The 16,249-nt window shown below is 48.2% G+C and overlaps 2 protein-coding genes across 6 annotated transcripts in view; one reads left to right on the top strand and one right to left on the bottom strand.

Annotated features, from left to right (window-relative positions):
• Positions 1-16,249, top strand: part of ENTHD1 (ENTH domain containing 1) — a 1,583,016-nt gene that overhangs the window by 1,072,165 nt on the left and 494,602 nt on the right. The gene's annotated exons all lie outside the window — the stretch shown is intronic.
• Positions 5,410-7,960, bottom strand: LOC144772945 (uncharacterized). Its single transcript, XM_078657649.1, has 2 exons — positions 7,643-7,960; positions 5,410-7,367 (listed from the first exon to the last, which is right to left on the bottom strand). Exons 1-2 carry the CDS (start codon positions 7,797-7,799, stop codon positions 6,382-6,384), a joined length of 1,143 nt encoding a protein of 380 aa, XP_078513775.1. The 5' UTR covers positions 7,800-7,960; the 3' UTR covers positions 5,410-6,381.

A 16,249-nucleotide genomic window follows, 5' to 3' on the forward strand; every position in this document is an offset into this window, starting at 1 on the left:
GTGAGGCTAGTCTTTCGTCTTTCTGGGGTCAATAAAATCAGTAACATTGAATTCGGCAGCTTGCACAAACAGAGTGATATTTGAGGGCCGAAAGACAGTTTAAATTCATGTATCGATATAAATGATCCGATTTTGATCATGTAATCAGTTCACTAAGGCATCGCTAAAGCATGTGCTGTATAATGCTACTAAATATATCTTCGTTTCATCATTAAGCCATCCTGGACTTTAATATGAAGGTGGTATAGTGATCGATTCTGCAAGTTATTGTTTTCTAAAGCACAGCGAATAACATCATAGTTCAGTGGGTAGAACGCTCTCTGCTGAAAAATGCAATAGCCTTATGGACACATATTCTTTCGGCACACAAGTCTTTGCCCAAAATGCTCCACACAGACCACAACCATGAGGTAGCAGGCACTATCACATGCAATCAGGGCCTCTGGAATTATACGACATAGGCAACTCGGGTGGCAGTGTTTTAGAAACTTTTGATATGCTGAGCGTCAACATTTTTTTTGTTAAAATCTGCAAATTATGAGGAAGATGATAGAATATGTGGCAAATGCGGAGACTTCATAATGACATAGAAAAGACTGCAGCCACAGAGCAGCATAAAAAACAGGGGTCCTGCATTTAAACCATCATTACCCAATAAATTAGTCTATACTACATCTGCTACAGTATTAAGTGCCACAAGCCAGGCCCGGTTCTAGCGGGTGGGCCAGGCCCACCCAAACATGAACCGTGGCCCTGATGTCAGGGGGGCAACAGCAAATGGCCACGGCAATTAAAACGTTCATCTGAACGTTATTTTTCTTATTTTTCTAGGAGTTGCGTGATTGGGCCTGGGCTTTTTCTCACAGGCACCCCCAATCACGCATCTCCTTTTAGGAAGGTGGGTTGTATCCCCGCCCACTTGTGCAGGTACAGGGGCATGGCGAAGGGGAGAAATCCTCTTTGGCACTGGATAATGTGTGCGCACTGTCCTACTGCGGAGAAAAGGAGTTTGTTGATCCAGATTCACCTTTCCTGACCCCTTCAGCTGTTTATGAGAGCGGGCTGTGCCACAGAGTTTCAACTGAGCAGTTAAAAGAATGTGTAGCTATTGTTCCGTTTTTTTTAAATCTGCAAAGGTCCAGCTAGATGTATGCTTCGAGGATGTGTGTATATTATTTTTTGGAAAAATCTATGAGGGCACAGCATTACACATACTTTGTGTATGCTGTGTATATTTTATATCGTTGCATCGTTATCATGAGGGATGCAAGACACAACTACTAAAATGTCCAGATAACGCTGGTGATTAATGATCCTGCTGGAGAGCAATATTTTGTCTGTTACTAATTTTTAAATGCAGATAAAATGTATTTATGTGGATAGCTCAGTGGGTTACTTTTAGTACAGAAGTTTCAATCCTAAACGACAGTGAACTATGAACTGACATCAAAGAGCTGCATACAAACCTGAATGGTATATATAGAACTTATTTGTTTTGGTGTTGCAATATAGTTAGAATTTACCCTGTCTTTCATTACTCTAATGTTGCTATAAAGAGTTTGTTTTGGCAGATATACATTTTAATCAGAAAGCCAACTCCGAAACCATTGGGGTATGCTTTAAGTCTCGTGTTTGTGCTTCTCGAGACCAAACCCTCTTAAAACATGCTGCCCACCAGTATGGATGACATGTGATACCTACACCTTGTAATCCTCATTGGCTTATGTGACATTCCGTATAGGCTGATTTACATACTTGTATGATTCATTGTCTCTGCATGATGTAAGTACTGTGACACCCTACACTATGAGTAGCACTATACAACAAATTAAATCGCATATGAGAGAGGGGCTACAGAGAGATGAAGGACTCTGTTGGAGGGTGACAATTAGGGAATCCGAGGAGGAGGTCATGGGGGGCTATGGAAAGATGAAGTACACTGTTGGAGGGGGGTAGGGAGGAAGTCTGAGGAGGAGGTGATGAGGGGGAGAGGCTATGGAGCGATAAGGGGCACTGGTGGAGGGTGGCAGTGAGTGAATCCAAATAGTATGTCATGGGGGGGCTACTGAGAGATGAAGTGCACTGTTGGGGGGTGGTAGTGAGGAAGTCGGAGGAGGAGGTGATGATGGGGAGAGGCTATGGAGTGATGAGGGGCACTGGTGGAGAGTGTCAGTGAGGGGATCCAAGGAGTATGTCATGGGGGCTACGGAGAGAAGAAGTGAACTGTTGGAGGGTGGTAGTGAGAGAGTCTGAGGAGGAGGTGATGAGGGGGAGAGGCTATGGAGCGATGAGGGGCACTGGTGGAGGGTGGCAATTAGGGAATCTGAGGAGGATGTCAAAAAGGGGGAAGAGGCTATGGAGCGATGAGGGGCACTGGTGGAGGGTGGCAGTGAGGGAATCCAAGGAGTATATCATGGGGGGCTACGGAGAGATGAAGTGAACTGTTGGAGGGTGGTAGTGAAGGTGTCTGAGGAGGAGGTGATGAGGGGGAGAGGTTATGGAGCGATGAGGGGCACTGGTGGAGGGTGGCAATTAGGGAATCCAGGGAGGTGGTCATGGGGGGAAAGGCTATGGAGCGATGAGGGGCACTGGTGGAGGGTGGCAATTAGGGAATCAGAGGAGGAGGTCAATAGGGGGAGAGGCTGTGGAGCAATGAGGGGCACTGGTGGAGGGTGGCAATTAGGGAATCAGAGGAGGAGGTCAATAGGGGAGAGGCTGTGGAGCAATGAGGGGCACTGGTGGAGGGTGACAGTGAGGGAATCCAAGGAATATGTCATGGGGGGCTACGGAGAGATGCAGTGAACTGTTGGAGGGTGGTAGTGAGGGAGTCTGAGGAGGAGGTGATGAGGGGGAAAGGCTATGGAGCGATGAGTGGAATTGGTGGAGGGTGGCAATTAAGGAATCCGAGGAGGAGGTCAAAAAGGGGAGAAGCTGTGGAGTGATGAGGGGCACTGGTGGAGGGTGGCAATTAGGGGATCCGAGGAGGAGGTCATGGGGGGGCTAGGGAGCGATGAGGGGCACTGGTGGAGGGTGGCAATTAATGAATCCAAGGAGGAGGTCTTGGGGGGAGGGGGAGAGATACGGAGAGATGAGGGGCACTGATGTAGGGTAGTAGTGAGGGAGACTGAGGAGGAAGTCATGAGGGGGAGGGGCTTTGGGGAGATTGTGAGGAGCACTGTTGGAGGGTGGCAGGGAGGGCATGCGAGGAGGAGGTCATGAGGGGCAGGGGCTTTGGGGTGATGAGAGTCACTGTTGGAGAGTGGACGTGAGGGAATCCGAGAAGGAGGTCATTGGGGGAAGGGCTACGGAGAAATGAGGGGCACTGCTGGAGGGTGGCAATGAGGGAATCCGCGAAGGAGGTCAATAGGGGGAGAGGCTATGGGGCGATGAGGGGCACTGGCGGAGGGTGGCAATGAGGGAATCCAAGGAGGAGGTCATAAGGAGGAGGGCCTTTGGAGAGAGGAGGGTGCAGTTGGAGGGTGGTACTGAAGGGATTCAAGAACGAAGTCATGAGGGGGAGGGGCTTTGGAGAGATGAAGGGCACTGTTGGAGGGTAGCAGTGAGGGAATCCAAGGAGGAGGTCATTGGGGGAGATACGGAGAGATGAGGGGCACTGGTGGAGGGTGGTAGTGAGGGAGTCTGAGGAGGAGGTCATGAGGGGGAGGGGCTACAGAGAGATGGAGTGCACTGTTGGAGGATGGTAGTAAAGGTATCTACAGAGAAATAGGTTAGTGGTGGGGTGCCAATAAATAACTCTCCACATGCTCTGTATACACACAGAAGCAATCCTTTTATCTTGGTGACTGTTTGCAAGTAGATATGATGTAATCTATGGCTTGTAGACTACCTCCAGAAGCGATAAATTGGGCTGGTAGTGGCCCACCTGAAAGCACCCTTGGCTCACCCAAATAAAAATACCTGGAGCCGGGCCTGCCACAAGCCATACAAATGGTACATTTCAGGTTTTTCTTGTCAATTCGCTCCCTGACAGAAGTCACTACTAAAGACCCGATTCAACTGTACTCATAGATTTGACCTTGGAAGGTTGAAAGTCTAAGATGACGCTGCTGAGAGATTCAAACTTCTGATATTCAAATTACACACAGATCTCTATTACATGCACACAAACCCACTGAACATATCTAGCGATCACCTCCTGCACACTGATGGTACCTGGTTCTAGGCCGTTTCTGGGGCCCAAGGTCACGACACGGGCTGAGAGAGATCGTCATGGGTGCGCTGAGAGTAGATAAAGTGATCCTCCTAGCTCTTTGTGTGTGCACTAGTGTTTGTGTGGGCCTGTATATGTTTTGCCGACTTCAAAGAGAATGCTTGCCGCTTATGCTGCCTGCATCACTTTCTTCGCTTGGTCTTCAGACTAGGGGCCCGATGTAGGTAGGCCGTTACCGATCGGTAACGGCCGAAAATACCGATTTAGGGCCCTTACCGATCGGTATACTGGCATCGAGATGTAGGGCTTAAAAAAAAGTACAAATCGGAGCGAAAACCGAATCGGAATGATTACCGAATGTAAAAGAATCCGATACGTACATACCGAAAATCGGATACAGTACGATTCGGTAACACACCGAATCGGATGCAAACACCGAATCGCTGCATGTACCGAATCGGTAGTGACACCGAATCGGACATAAGCCGATTCGTTGCAAGTACCGAATCGGTAGTGACACCGAATCGGACATAAGCCGATTCGGTGCATGTACCGATTCGGTAGTGACACCGATTCGGACATAAGCCGATTCGGTGCATGTACCGAATCGATATTGACACCGATTCGGACATAAGCCGATTCGGTCCATGTACCGATTCGGTAGAGACACCGAATCGGACAGAAGGCAAATCGGAGAACCTACCAATTCGGTAGAATCACCGATCGGGAAAATCCCCGCTTCGGACAGATGGGGAGATGTAGGGAGGCACAGAAACACCGAATTTGGCTCAAAATCGGTAGAATCCACTCGGCAATTACCATGGATTACGATCAGGTGGTAACCAACTCCAACCCATAAAAACAGCCCCAAAATGCATTGCAACTTGCAGGATGGCAGCTTTTTATGTCATAGCGAGGCGGCTACGGCTACAGCAGCAAGGAGAGAGGGAATGGCAAAGAGAGGAGCAGGTATACAGACAGCGTATCACCCTGGTCATGCTGACAGATGCAGAGATCCTACAGCGGTACAGGCTGGACTCAGAGACCATCACAGACCTCATTAGGGACCTCCAACCCCTGTTGCAGCACCCCACCCCAAGGGCACACGCAATCCCTGTGCAGGTGCAGGTGCTATGCTGCCTACACCTGCTGGCGTCTGGCAGCTATCAAAATGTAGTCGCTGTGGCAGGAGGGGTGACCCAGAGCAGCCTGTCAAGGTTCTTCCACAAGTTCCTTGATGCCATGATCCAGAGGATGGCCCACTACATTTCCTTCCCTGCAACCCAGGCAGAACTGGTACAGACCAAAGCAGACTTCTACCAGATGGCAAGATTCCCCCACATCATTGGCTGCATAGACGGCACACACATTCCGATTTGCCCACCATCTGACACAGAATACATCTACCGCAATCGGAAGTCCACTCACACCATCAACGTACAGGTGATCTGCAATGCGAAATGCACCATCACAGACCTGGTAGCAAAATTTCCGGGTAGTACCCACGACTCCTACATTTTCCAACAGAGCGGCATCTATGCACGGCTGATGGCTGGGGAATTTGGAGAAGGATACCTCCTAGGTGAGACACATCATCAGCCCCCCATAACCAAAAACAGCAAAGTGAAATACATGTATGCATGTAAGTAATTTTACCCCTTTTCCTTCTAGGCGACAGTGCATATGCCCTCCGCTCTTTCATTCTCACCCCCTACCTCAACCCCTCTACACCCAGCCAAAGGAGGTATAACCGTGCCCACAAAAGCACCAGGAATGTTGTGGAAAGGACATTCGGCATCTGGAAAAGCAGGTTTAGATGCCTGCACAAGAGTGGAGGTGCAAGGCAGTACACCCCCATCACCTGTTGCAAAATCATAGCTGTCTGTGCAATGTTACACAACCTTGCGGTGAAGAAGGGCACTGAGGTGGAGTTGAGTGACTACGAGGACCATGATGACGACGAAGCTGTGCCACTAACACAGCCAGCTGGGGTGTGTACGCCAAGTGATGGCAGATATAGACGTGAGGAGATAACAGCAAACTATTTCTGAGTGAGTACAAATGCACAGACAGGTGAATGGTTGTGTTGAATAAGCAATTTTTAATACTGTTGCTACACAGTTACTGCACTGATGTGCAACAAAAAAAAGGTGTAATGTCAATGAAAACAAAAGTCTAGGGTCCAGGTTGCCTCACCCGCCCTTGCTAGGCTATTTCTTTGAGCGCTTTGCAGCCCCACTGTGGTGTCCCTCACCCCCTTCAGAATGACCAGCGGCATCTGCGGAGCGCCTGGTGCTCCTGCGTGGCTCTGACGCAGCGCTGGCCGGGCTGCTGCGGCTGCTGCTGTCCCCAGCATCCCCCAGGTCCAGGGCAGGATTTGCGGCAGTGTTAGAGATGATCAAGGCCTCCATTGCTGTCGTGATGCGGGCCATTCCCCTTGTCAACTCTGCGGTATTTTGTGCTAGACTAGACTCCATGTTGGCACCGCGCTGACAGAGTTGTGCCGTTGCTGCAGCAAGGCGGCTCAAGGAGCGGTTCTGCACCCGGGCATCCCGCCTGCGCACCACCTCTTGCTCCTCCATTCTGCCACATAACTGTGTGATGGCAGTGGTTAGCCTGGCTAAACCTGCTACTGCCTCCTTGTTGGAATCCACAAAGGCCTGAAATCCTTTCACCATTTCCCCCATCTGCAGGTTGTGCTGCAGGAGCTGGCGTTGGCATGCCATGATGGATTTCGCCTGCTGCCTTTGGATCTTCACCATATTGCCTTCGAGGCCCCGGAACACACTGGCCTCCCGTGCTGGGTCTGCAGTGGTGGGAATGGCACGGCGCCGGGTACTGCTGCTGCCCGCCTGCTGCGTGGGCTGGGGTGCCACTGGTGGGGGTGTGGTGCTGGCCGGGGCCTGAGCCCCTGCTCCCAGGACAGGGTGTACTGGAGCCACAGTGGCAGGAGCTGGTGTAGGTGGAAAGAGCTCCCTTGTCGGGGAGTTCTCTGGGGAGAACTGCAAGGAGGGTGTGTTTTGCATTTGTGGGGAGTGAAGTGCATCAAAGTCAATTTCCAGGTCTCCCTCAATATCCAGCCCTATGGTGTTTTCCTCCTCCTCCTCGGCAGCCTGACTCGTGCTCGGCCCTGCGAGTGCAGTGGTAGATGGTGCTGCTGCCTCCTTTGGCAGTGTTTGTCCGCCTGATGGTGCCCCTGGGTACAAAGAAGCATTTGTAAATAGAGTGCCGATGTATTACAGTCAGTACAATTAAAGCATTCCACATGTCCTAGCATCTCCGTAGAATGTGTTCCACTGTTTCATGTCTTGTGATTCTGCACTGCCATATTTTGATACCTACTGCTGACTGGATGTACCATGATGCTTGTCTCTTGTATGTTGGTTACAGTACTGTGCTGGGGTTTGGCTATGCATTGTGTCTAATGGGGAGGTGTCTGGTAGGGTGTGTCCTGATGCGCATGCCTCTTACCTGTAGCTGTAGCTCTGGCTGAGCTGTCCAGGGTCCCAATTCCGGTCACGCTCTCCCTCTCAATGGTGCTGGAGACCAGTTCCTCCAGCTCGGTGAGGGGTGGCGCCGGGTTCCTGCCACCACCAGTGACTCCAGCCTGCTTCTGGATCTCTGCCATCTTCCGTTTGGTCAGGCTGCGGATGTCGTAGAAGCGCTTCTTCAGCTCATCCAGGGACCTGGGGGTGACACCCACAGCGTTGACCTTCTGGCCGATTTCGCTCCAGAGCCTCCTCTTGGTGCTTTCTGGCACATTGAGGGACAGCTTTCCGAATAGCTGCCGGTGCACCCTCACCACCTCCTCAACCAACACCTGCAGCTCGGTGCTGCTGAACTTAGGCTTTCTCTTCTGGCTGGACTTCTGGCTCTCACTCTGGTTTGTCATCTTGCTCTGAACAGTTCACTACCTCCTACTCCCACTGCTGCTAACTGTGACTGCTCAGCTCAGGCTGGCTCTCCAGAAAGTTCTTAATTGGCTGCACCTGCCAGGGTTGCCACTCCCTGTTTGGGAGGGGAAGGGGGAGCCACCTCATTGGCTGAAGCGGCTTTTACCGAATCGGCTATCTCCGAATCGGATATTACCGATTCGGTGAAATCCGAATCGGTATCATCCGAATCGGATACAGCCGATTCGGTTTCTTCAATGCATTCCTATGGGCTTTTTGGCCATGGGTGTGTTTTCATACCTCCGATTCGGTAATTGCCGAATCTGATTTTTCCGACTCGGCTAATTCCGATTCGGTGGTAGCCGATTCGGCTAGTTCCGATTCGGTGGTAGGCGATTCGGTACTTTCCGATTCGGTCCATGCAGATTCGGTACGTACCGATTCACATTACCGATGCCGACCGATTCCCTATTATTTCGCTGTTTGTTTCCTACATCTCGTTTTCCGATTTCAGAATACCGATTCGGCCCGCCTCGGTATTTTGGAATCGGAAATTCCCTTTTACCTACATCGGGCCCTTAGCTCCTACCCAGCACCTTGCCACTCTCTCACTGTTTTCGCTCTGAAAGCATTATGCTTTTTTTCTCTCCCATGTGTCACATTTCCACCACTTTCTCCTCCATTATTTAAAACACAGTCTAAAAAAAAAAAAGATTTCAAGCTCTTTGTCATAGTCTCGCTTTGACAGTACATTTCTACACAGAGCTCAAATATATGGCTTCAAGGCGCTCAAAAACGCTAAAGCTGATAATAATAGCGCATCAACACTCTAGTGGGGACACTGGGGGCAACAAAAGGGAGGAAGGGGTTACGGTTGAGTGCATAGTGGGAGAGTAACTCAGTGAGGGAAACGGAGACAGGCAACCCTAAAAAATGCCGATTGTTTTAGAGAGAGGAGTTTGCATAACATCCAGATCTGCCGACTTCGGAATTGGGGAAACGGGTACAGGTCGGCCCCATGTCTATATGAACAATTTAAATAAAAGAATGGCGAAAGCTGTAAACAAACGCCTTAGGTTTATTAGCAATACAGGCAATCAGACGGGTAAATGCTTAAAGTTGACATTTCAAACACATGGGCAGAACAAAATAAACGAGAGACAACCTGGAACACTGAACCAGAAGTGGGTGCATTGAATGCTTAGGATGCAAACAAAAGCGTGCGCTACAAGTGCAGTGGGCATATTAGATAGTGGTAGTTTTAATAGGTAAAAGAAGAATAAAGCTGTGCTCTTCCAGGTTGAACCAAAAATGTATAACAAAGAATTACTGTTTTATGAGATCGTATAACCACAGTCAATCCATGTGCACTGCACATAATTGGGATGTGCCTATTGACTGTCAAGTCCGCATTTGCCTCTGTAGTGTATAAATACTGTGAAAACTAAACAAGTTAGCGGTCTGAGAGGGTGTGGCTTAACATACAGAGCTCTCGACTATGGGACTGGGATACCAGGTTCAAGTCTCGGGGTAGGCTCTCCCAGTTCCTACGAAAAATATGCCAATCAAAACACATACAATTAAACAATGGTAGTCTAAAGAATATACAGACCGGAAACAAAATTACAAATGCTGATCCGTACTGGCAATGGTTGAACTCCCTGGGGTGAAAGCATTCAGGAAGAAAAGCCCATATCAAAGTTAAAATTACAAATGCCAATCTGTACTGGCAATGTTTGAACTCCCTTCGGGTGAATGCATACAGTAAGAAAGGCCCACATCAAAGAAAAAATTACAAATGCCAATCTGCAAATGTTGATCTGTACTAATAATGGTTGAACTCCTTTTGGGTGAATGAATACAGGAAGAAAAGTCCACATCAAAGATCAAGCATTGTTGTTGGAGGGGTGAGGGGGGTAGGAGGGGAAGATTAAATGGTGGTGTGAAAGGTGCACTAATTAAACAAAACAGAACACTTAACACGAGCAGAGGCAGGCCAACAAAACAAAGAGTGCTCTCAAAGTATCCTAAATAACCTGGTTAGAGCACATATAACAGGGGCAGTCCTCATGGGAGGATAGAAAAGTCCATAAGGAGGGACTACTAAGCGTATTCACAAAACAAAAACAAAGATGGCATTTACAAAGGACAGTAAAAGGAACCAGTGAAAAAGATGGGCGGTGCTTGAACCTCATACTGTAGATACAACATGCCTTGAAAAAACAGCATGCATGTGCTACCTAGGAGAGACCTAAACAGCCATGCACTGTCTGTCCACCTCATAATGTGATGCAACAGTTGGGTAAAGAGAGACATCTTTCAACTCTTCTTTTACTGCAGGTCTTCTGCGAGGGAATCCTCTGGAGCTATGCTCTGCATTTAATCCTGTTTGGTTTAATTTCATTTACTGAGCCATATTCTGTCTACTCCTATGTTTTATGAGAGTACAGTTAGCATTTATCCTACTCAAATCATCGAGATAAAGCAAAAGACACACAATTGATGGAAGGAATGCAGAACAAATCAAAACATTCACCCCCAGTCAAGAGATCTGGGTTAAATACATCATTCTTTTGCTCACCATGCCACCGCCAGTTTAGACCTGGCCATATGCAAATCAGTGTTGACCCTGTGCCTCATGGGAACAGTCCAGCCAGAACTGCCAAGCCAGGTCCTCCCTGGACCGGAAACAAGCATCCTAGGACTGGTTTCGGAGTTTCACCCCTCTTCAGCCAGGATAGCTTGATTCCAGTGGCACAGTGAGCCCAGGACACACGTCTGGGCATAGCTGGCGCACTTAGGGCGAGAAAGCAAAAGACACAGAATGGATGTACGGAATGCAGAACAAATTAAAACATTCACCCCCAGTCAAGAGATCTGGGTTAAATCCATCATTCTTTTGCTCACCATGCCACCCCAGTTTAGACCTGGCATATGCAAATCAGTCTTTACCCTGTGCCTCATGGGAACAGTCCAGCCCGAACTGCCAAGCCAGATCCTCCCTGGACCAGAAATAAGCATCCTAGGACCGGTTTCGGGGTTTCACCCCTCTTCAGCCAGGATAGCTTGATTCGAGTGGCACTAAGAGCCCAGGACTCATGTCTGGGCATACCTGGCGCACTTAGGGCAAGAAAGCAAAAGACACACAATTGATGGACCGAATGGTTTAATTTCATTTAGTGAGCCATATTCTGTCTACTCCTATGTTTTATGAGAGTACAGTTAGCATTTATCCTACTCAAATCGTCGAGATAAAGCAAAAGACACACAATTGATGGACGGAATGCAGAACAAATCAAAACATTCACCCCCAGTCAAGAGATGTGGGTTAAATCCATCATTGTTTTGCTCGCCATGCCACCCCAGTTTAAACCTGGCCATATGCAAATCAGTCTTGACCCTGTGCCTCATGGGAACAGTCCAGCCCGTACTGCCAAGCCAGGTCCTCCCTGGACCGGAAACAAGCCTCCTAGGACGAGTTTCGGGATTTCACTCCTCTTCAGCGAGGATAGCTTGATTCCAGTGGCACAGTGAGCCCAGGACCCACGTCTGTACATAGCTGGCGCACTTAGGGCGAGAAAGCAAAAGCCACACAATGAATGGACGGAATGCAGAACACATCAAAACATTCACCCCCAGTCAAGAGACAGGTATGCCCAGACGTGGGTCCCGTACTCTCCATGCCACTGGAAATCAAGCTATCCAGTGATAGGGAATCCACTGCAGATCTGTTTTCATTTGGCATTTTATTTTATTCTTACAGCTCCTATTTCAACAGCTTCAGTATGTAAAGCATGTGGCAAGAGTAAAATGTATATGGACGCGCTCACAGACTCACCATATCGCCGTGAGGGGAACGGCTGTCCCTAGGCTCCGCCGCGTTGTGCCGTGAGGGGAACGGCTTTCTGATCTGCTTCCACGCCGTGAGGGGAATGGCTCTTTGCATTATCCAAGCGCCGTAAGGGGAACGGCTTCGCTGCTGTGTGCATTACTGCCTACAACTCCCAGCAGCCTCCAAGGGAGCCACCTCAGCTGCGTGCCGGCAGCAGCCCTCAAAGCGCTCCCGCACCCACGCATCGCGGGACGCGCTCACAGACTCACCATATCGCCATGAGGGGAACGGCTGTCCGTAGGCTCCGCCGTGTTGTGCCGTGAGGGGAACGGCTTTCTGATCTGCCTCCACGCCATGAGGGAAACGGCTCTTTGCATTATCCAAGCGCCGTGAGGGGAACGGCTTCGCGGCTGTGTGCATTGCTGCCTACAACTCCCAGCAGCCTCCAGGGGAGCTACGCCAGCCGCGCGCCAGCAGCAGCCCTCAAAGCGCTCCCGCAACCACGCATCGCAGGACGCGCGCGGGTGTGCCCCGGGCTTAGCCCGGGCTAAGGGCGGGCCATCTGTGGCCATCAGGGGCCAGAAGAGGCCGGGCCATCCCTCTTGGTGCTGCGATGAAAGGTCCTACGATCCTGTAATCAAGGTAAAACAGCCTTTCTGAAAGAGTATCGGTGCCTCACTATTACTTCTACATAAAGCATATTTGGGGAACATGTCGACAATGAGCAAAAGGAAGGGGGTAGCCGGCACCCTGGATGATTTTCTTATAAGGGCTGAATCGTAGCTCACGTATGAGATCCAGGCAACCGAGAGACGGTTATCTTTAGACCTTGTTGGGCCTCATCCCCGTCTGTCAATCGGGGGCACAAATGACTCACCTCTGACGGATATTCCGAGAGCCACTCCCATGCCTCTGAGCCCAGACATAGAGGTAATAAATATTCGACTTGCTCCCACCCTGAACATTCAGGATTCAGAAGCCCCAGCCAGTAATACCCGAGGCAAGACAATTAGACGACGGATCCCGACTGTTTCAGCACTGGGCGGAAAGAAAAATGCCCCAAAATCCAATCAGGTGGAATACAGTTGTAAGCTAACTGACCCTACCACAGATGCCCCGAGTAACAACGTTGGCAATGGACCACTGGAGGTTAGGGTCTCTAATTCTTTTTCGACCCAGACTGAACTCCCCTCTGCCATTGGCTCTATAGCAACGGACATGAGCATTGAAATTCTGGACACCTTAATAGAAGGTTTTGAATCTACATTGGACGATTTAATGGGGGTCTTTGCTATAAAACTTGATGGCCTATGGAAAGAAATGTCTAAAATAAATGAAGTAGCAGCTAATATAAAAAGGGTTGGAGAAGGTATAATCGCGTTACAACCCATGCTGTCTGGCCGGATAACTGTCGCCGCCACCACCATACCACCCCAAGTAACGCTAGGTATCACACGCAGGGAGGGGGGGCCCCATTGTTTCCTGACAAAAACGCCACTAACACCAGTAAAAGTGCTGGGTCGTTACCAGGGGGCGTTCAAAATAATACATGCAATGAAAATGTTAACCCAAGCAGATTGCCTAAGCAGTCCCAGAGGCCAATTGATGATAGAAACAAAGCTATCCAAGTTTCTAGGGAGTCAAATACCATTGATAATTCAGATGTTTTAGATCTCCCACCAGCCTCCGCACCATACGTGCTGGTTTTAAGTGGTGTCCCTGCGCTAAAGAAGGGGCAGAGGGAGTCTTGGTTTGATTTACAAAGGAAATCTGTGGACTGGCTTCATAAGCATAAAAAGTTTGATCCATACAGAAGGGAGGACATAATCATGGCCAGAAGAGTAGGATGGGTAGGCCACTCAAATAAATGTATCAAGGGGGACTGTGTCGTCCTAAATTTTAGAAGGCCCCAGCAGGTTTGCCATCTTTTGTCCATTACTGACGAAACTTTGTATCCTCCCACTAGTATTAGTGCCCTTCCGTTGGGTTATTTTTATAAATGACTGCCAGCCATCTACAGAGACCTGAGGGCAGCTATACCCTTGACTAGTAACAATCCAGTTCTTAGCAGCCTAGACCTCCAAGATTGACCACCACAGCTCTTAGATCTTGCGATTAATAGCAATAGGCCTGTAGAAAACACACTGAAGGCACCAAATCGTACTCATGGAAAGAAAGACCCGGTAAACAGAGATAAGGAAGCTAGATTGAGCGTACTGAGCTGGAATGTGGCAGGCCTACGATCAAAACTAGACAATATTGAATGGGTAAAATTAATAAGGGAATATGATATCCTCATGTTCCAGGAAACCTGGGCCACCGAAGATTTATATATTGAGGGATACCACTGTTTCAGTGTACCATCAGTAATACCCAGGATGGGAAGGCCATCGGGAGGTTTTATTTATGGGATTTAAGGTGACAGCAGTGGGAAGTTTTAAAATAATTTCAACTAACAGCCTACATTTTCAGGCTGTATTGTATAAAAGAGGAATTCAATATTATTTGTTAAATTTCTACAATAATGACTTCAAGTCAGTTCCAAATAAAAGCTTCATAAAGCTTTTTGATTTCATCTCAGATTTAGATAGCCTATCTGATAAGGGAGTCCCTTTGGGAATTCTAGTAGGAGGTGATTTTAATGCTAAGATCAACGAAATAGGAATAGTAAAGGGCACAGCCTCTTTTGTACAATCCTTGCTTAGTAGAGGCAAAGAACTTAAAAGACTGACAAAATCCTATAATCTATCTAACGTTATGAACCTGGCAGCAGATTTTGACATGATAAATTATCCAACATATAGGACAAGGGGGTGTAGCTCCACAATAGATTATATCTTCGCATGCCCTATAATTGAAAAACAGCTGACTACTGCTGAAGTCATACCTTCTGACTTCGGGGATCATAACCCCATAAAAATAATACTACATACAACCCGTCAGCCTATTTTTCAGACCGAATGTGGGGCGGCCAATTTATCAGTCTCAACTGATAATTTAAGATTACATTGGAAGGGGGCGGATAATTTAGAAATTTTTAGGACATTGGTAAAGAGTAATATGCCACTTATTGATTTCTGCCTTTCTCTCGAAACCCCATCATTGCAGATAATTGGAGATTTCGAGAAGATCTGTGGGAGGGTTAAAATTATTTTATATAAACCTTTTAAAAAGGTGGCATCTATCCCCAGATGGTTCAATCATGATTGTTCTGAGGCGAACAGGAACCTAAGTAGGGCGCTAACTACTACCCCAAGATGTCCCATGACAGTTAAACGGGCAAGAGAGGAATATAAGGTGGCTACCAAAAACAGGGAGAATGAAGTTTTGACTGAACGTTGGGTTAAATTGTCTGATGCAGCCAACCCAAAAAATGGTAATATCTTTTGGGCGGCAGTGAGAGAAGTGCGCTCTATGGGTCAGTCACTGACGCCAATTAGTTGCAATATAGCTAGTGATGCTTGGGTGGAACGTTTTTCAACTATTTACTCTGCCCCATCTCCAAGCAACTCAATTCCTATTCTAGGCAATCCAACTCCCATAGAGATTAGCATTTCAGAGGTAATTGAAGCAATTAATCAAAGTCTAGGCAATAAAGCGCCAGGCCCTGATGGGCTGCCCATACACTTAATTAAGTGGAACCCATTTTTTTGGGCACCCTTGCTTTTGAATATTTTTAACAACCTGACGTTGGCAAAGATACCTAATACATGGGCCACAAGTATAATAGTCCTGATTTTTAGGAAGGGAGATAGATCCCTCCCGTGCAATTACCGCCCCATCTCCCTAATAGATAACACCCTCAACATTTTAGGTAGAGTCCTCTATAATAAAATCGTAGACTGGACAGAAGCTAATAATATTTAGATCCCTGTCAGCTGGGTTTCAGGGGAAAGGTAGGAACCAAGGAACAATGCCTGAACCTGAACCTAATTATTGGTAAATATGCTATCCCCACAAATCCCCAGTCTATATGGCTTTCATGGCTTTGTCCACTGCCTATGACCTAGTTAATAGGTCAAAGCTGTGGGCAATCCTCTTGGCGGGGGTCCTGGACGAAACTTTGGTGAATTTTCTGGCATTTTTGCACAGAGACCTTAAGGCCCAAGTAAGACTTGGGGTGGGTGGCGAGGTCTCGGGTTCCATTGATATTGGCAGGGGGGTCAGACAAGGATGCGTGTTGGCCCCCGTGCTTTTTATCATATATATCAATGGCCTGAATGCATCTTTGAAACTGGCCACCCAAGATGTCCCATATATTAATAAAGAACCCATCCCTGTGCTGCTTTATGCAGACGATGCAGTTCTTATAGGCCGTACAGCTAATGCACTGCGCCTCCTTGTCCAAAATTT

The sequence above is a fragment of the Lissotriton helveticus genome, chromosome 1_1 (assembly GCF_964261635.1).
Source record: "Lissotriton helveticus chromosome 1_1, aLisHel1.1, whole genome shotgun sequence".
In the NCBI taxonomy this organism is placed as follows: domain Eukaryota; kingdom Metazoa; phylum Chordata; class Amphibia; order Caudata; family Salamandridae; genus Lissotriton; species Lissotriton helveticus.

Coding starts and splice junctions, on each gene's coding strand:
- LOC144772945 (XM_078657649.1), bottom strand. CDS start 7,799: ATGGCAGAGATCCAGAAGCAGGCTGGAGTCACTGGTGGTGGCAGGAAC. Junction 7,368..7,642: donor AGCCAGAGCTACAGCTACAG/GTAAGAGGCATG, acceptor CTTTGTACCCAG/GGGCACCATCAGGCGGACAA.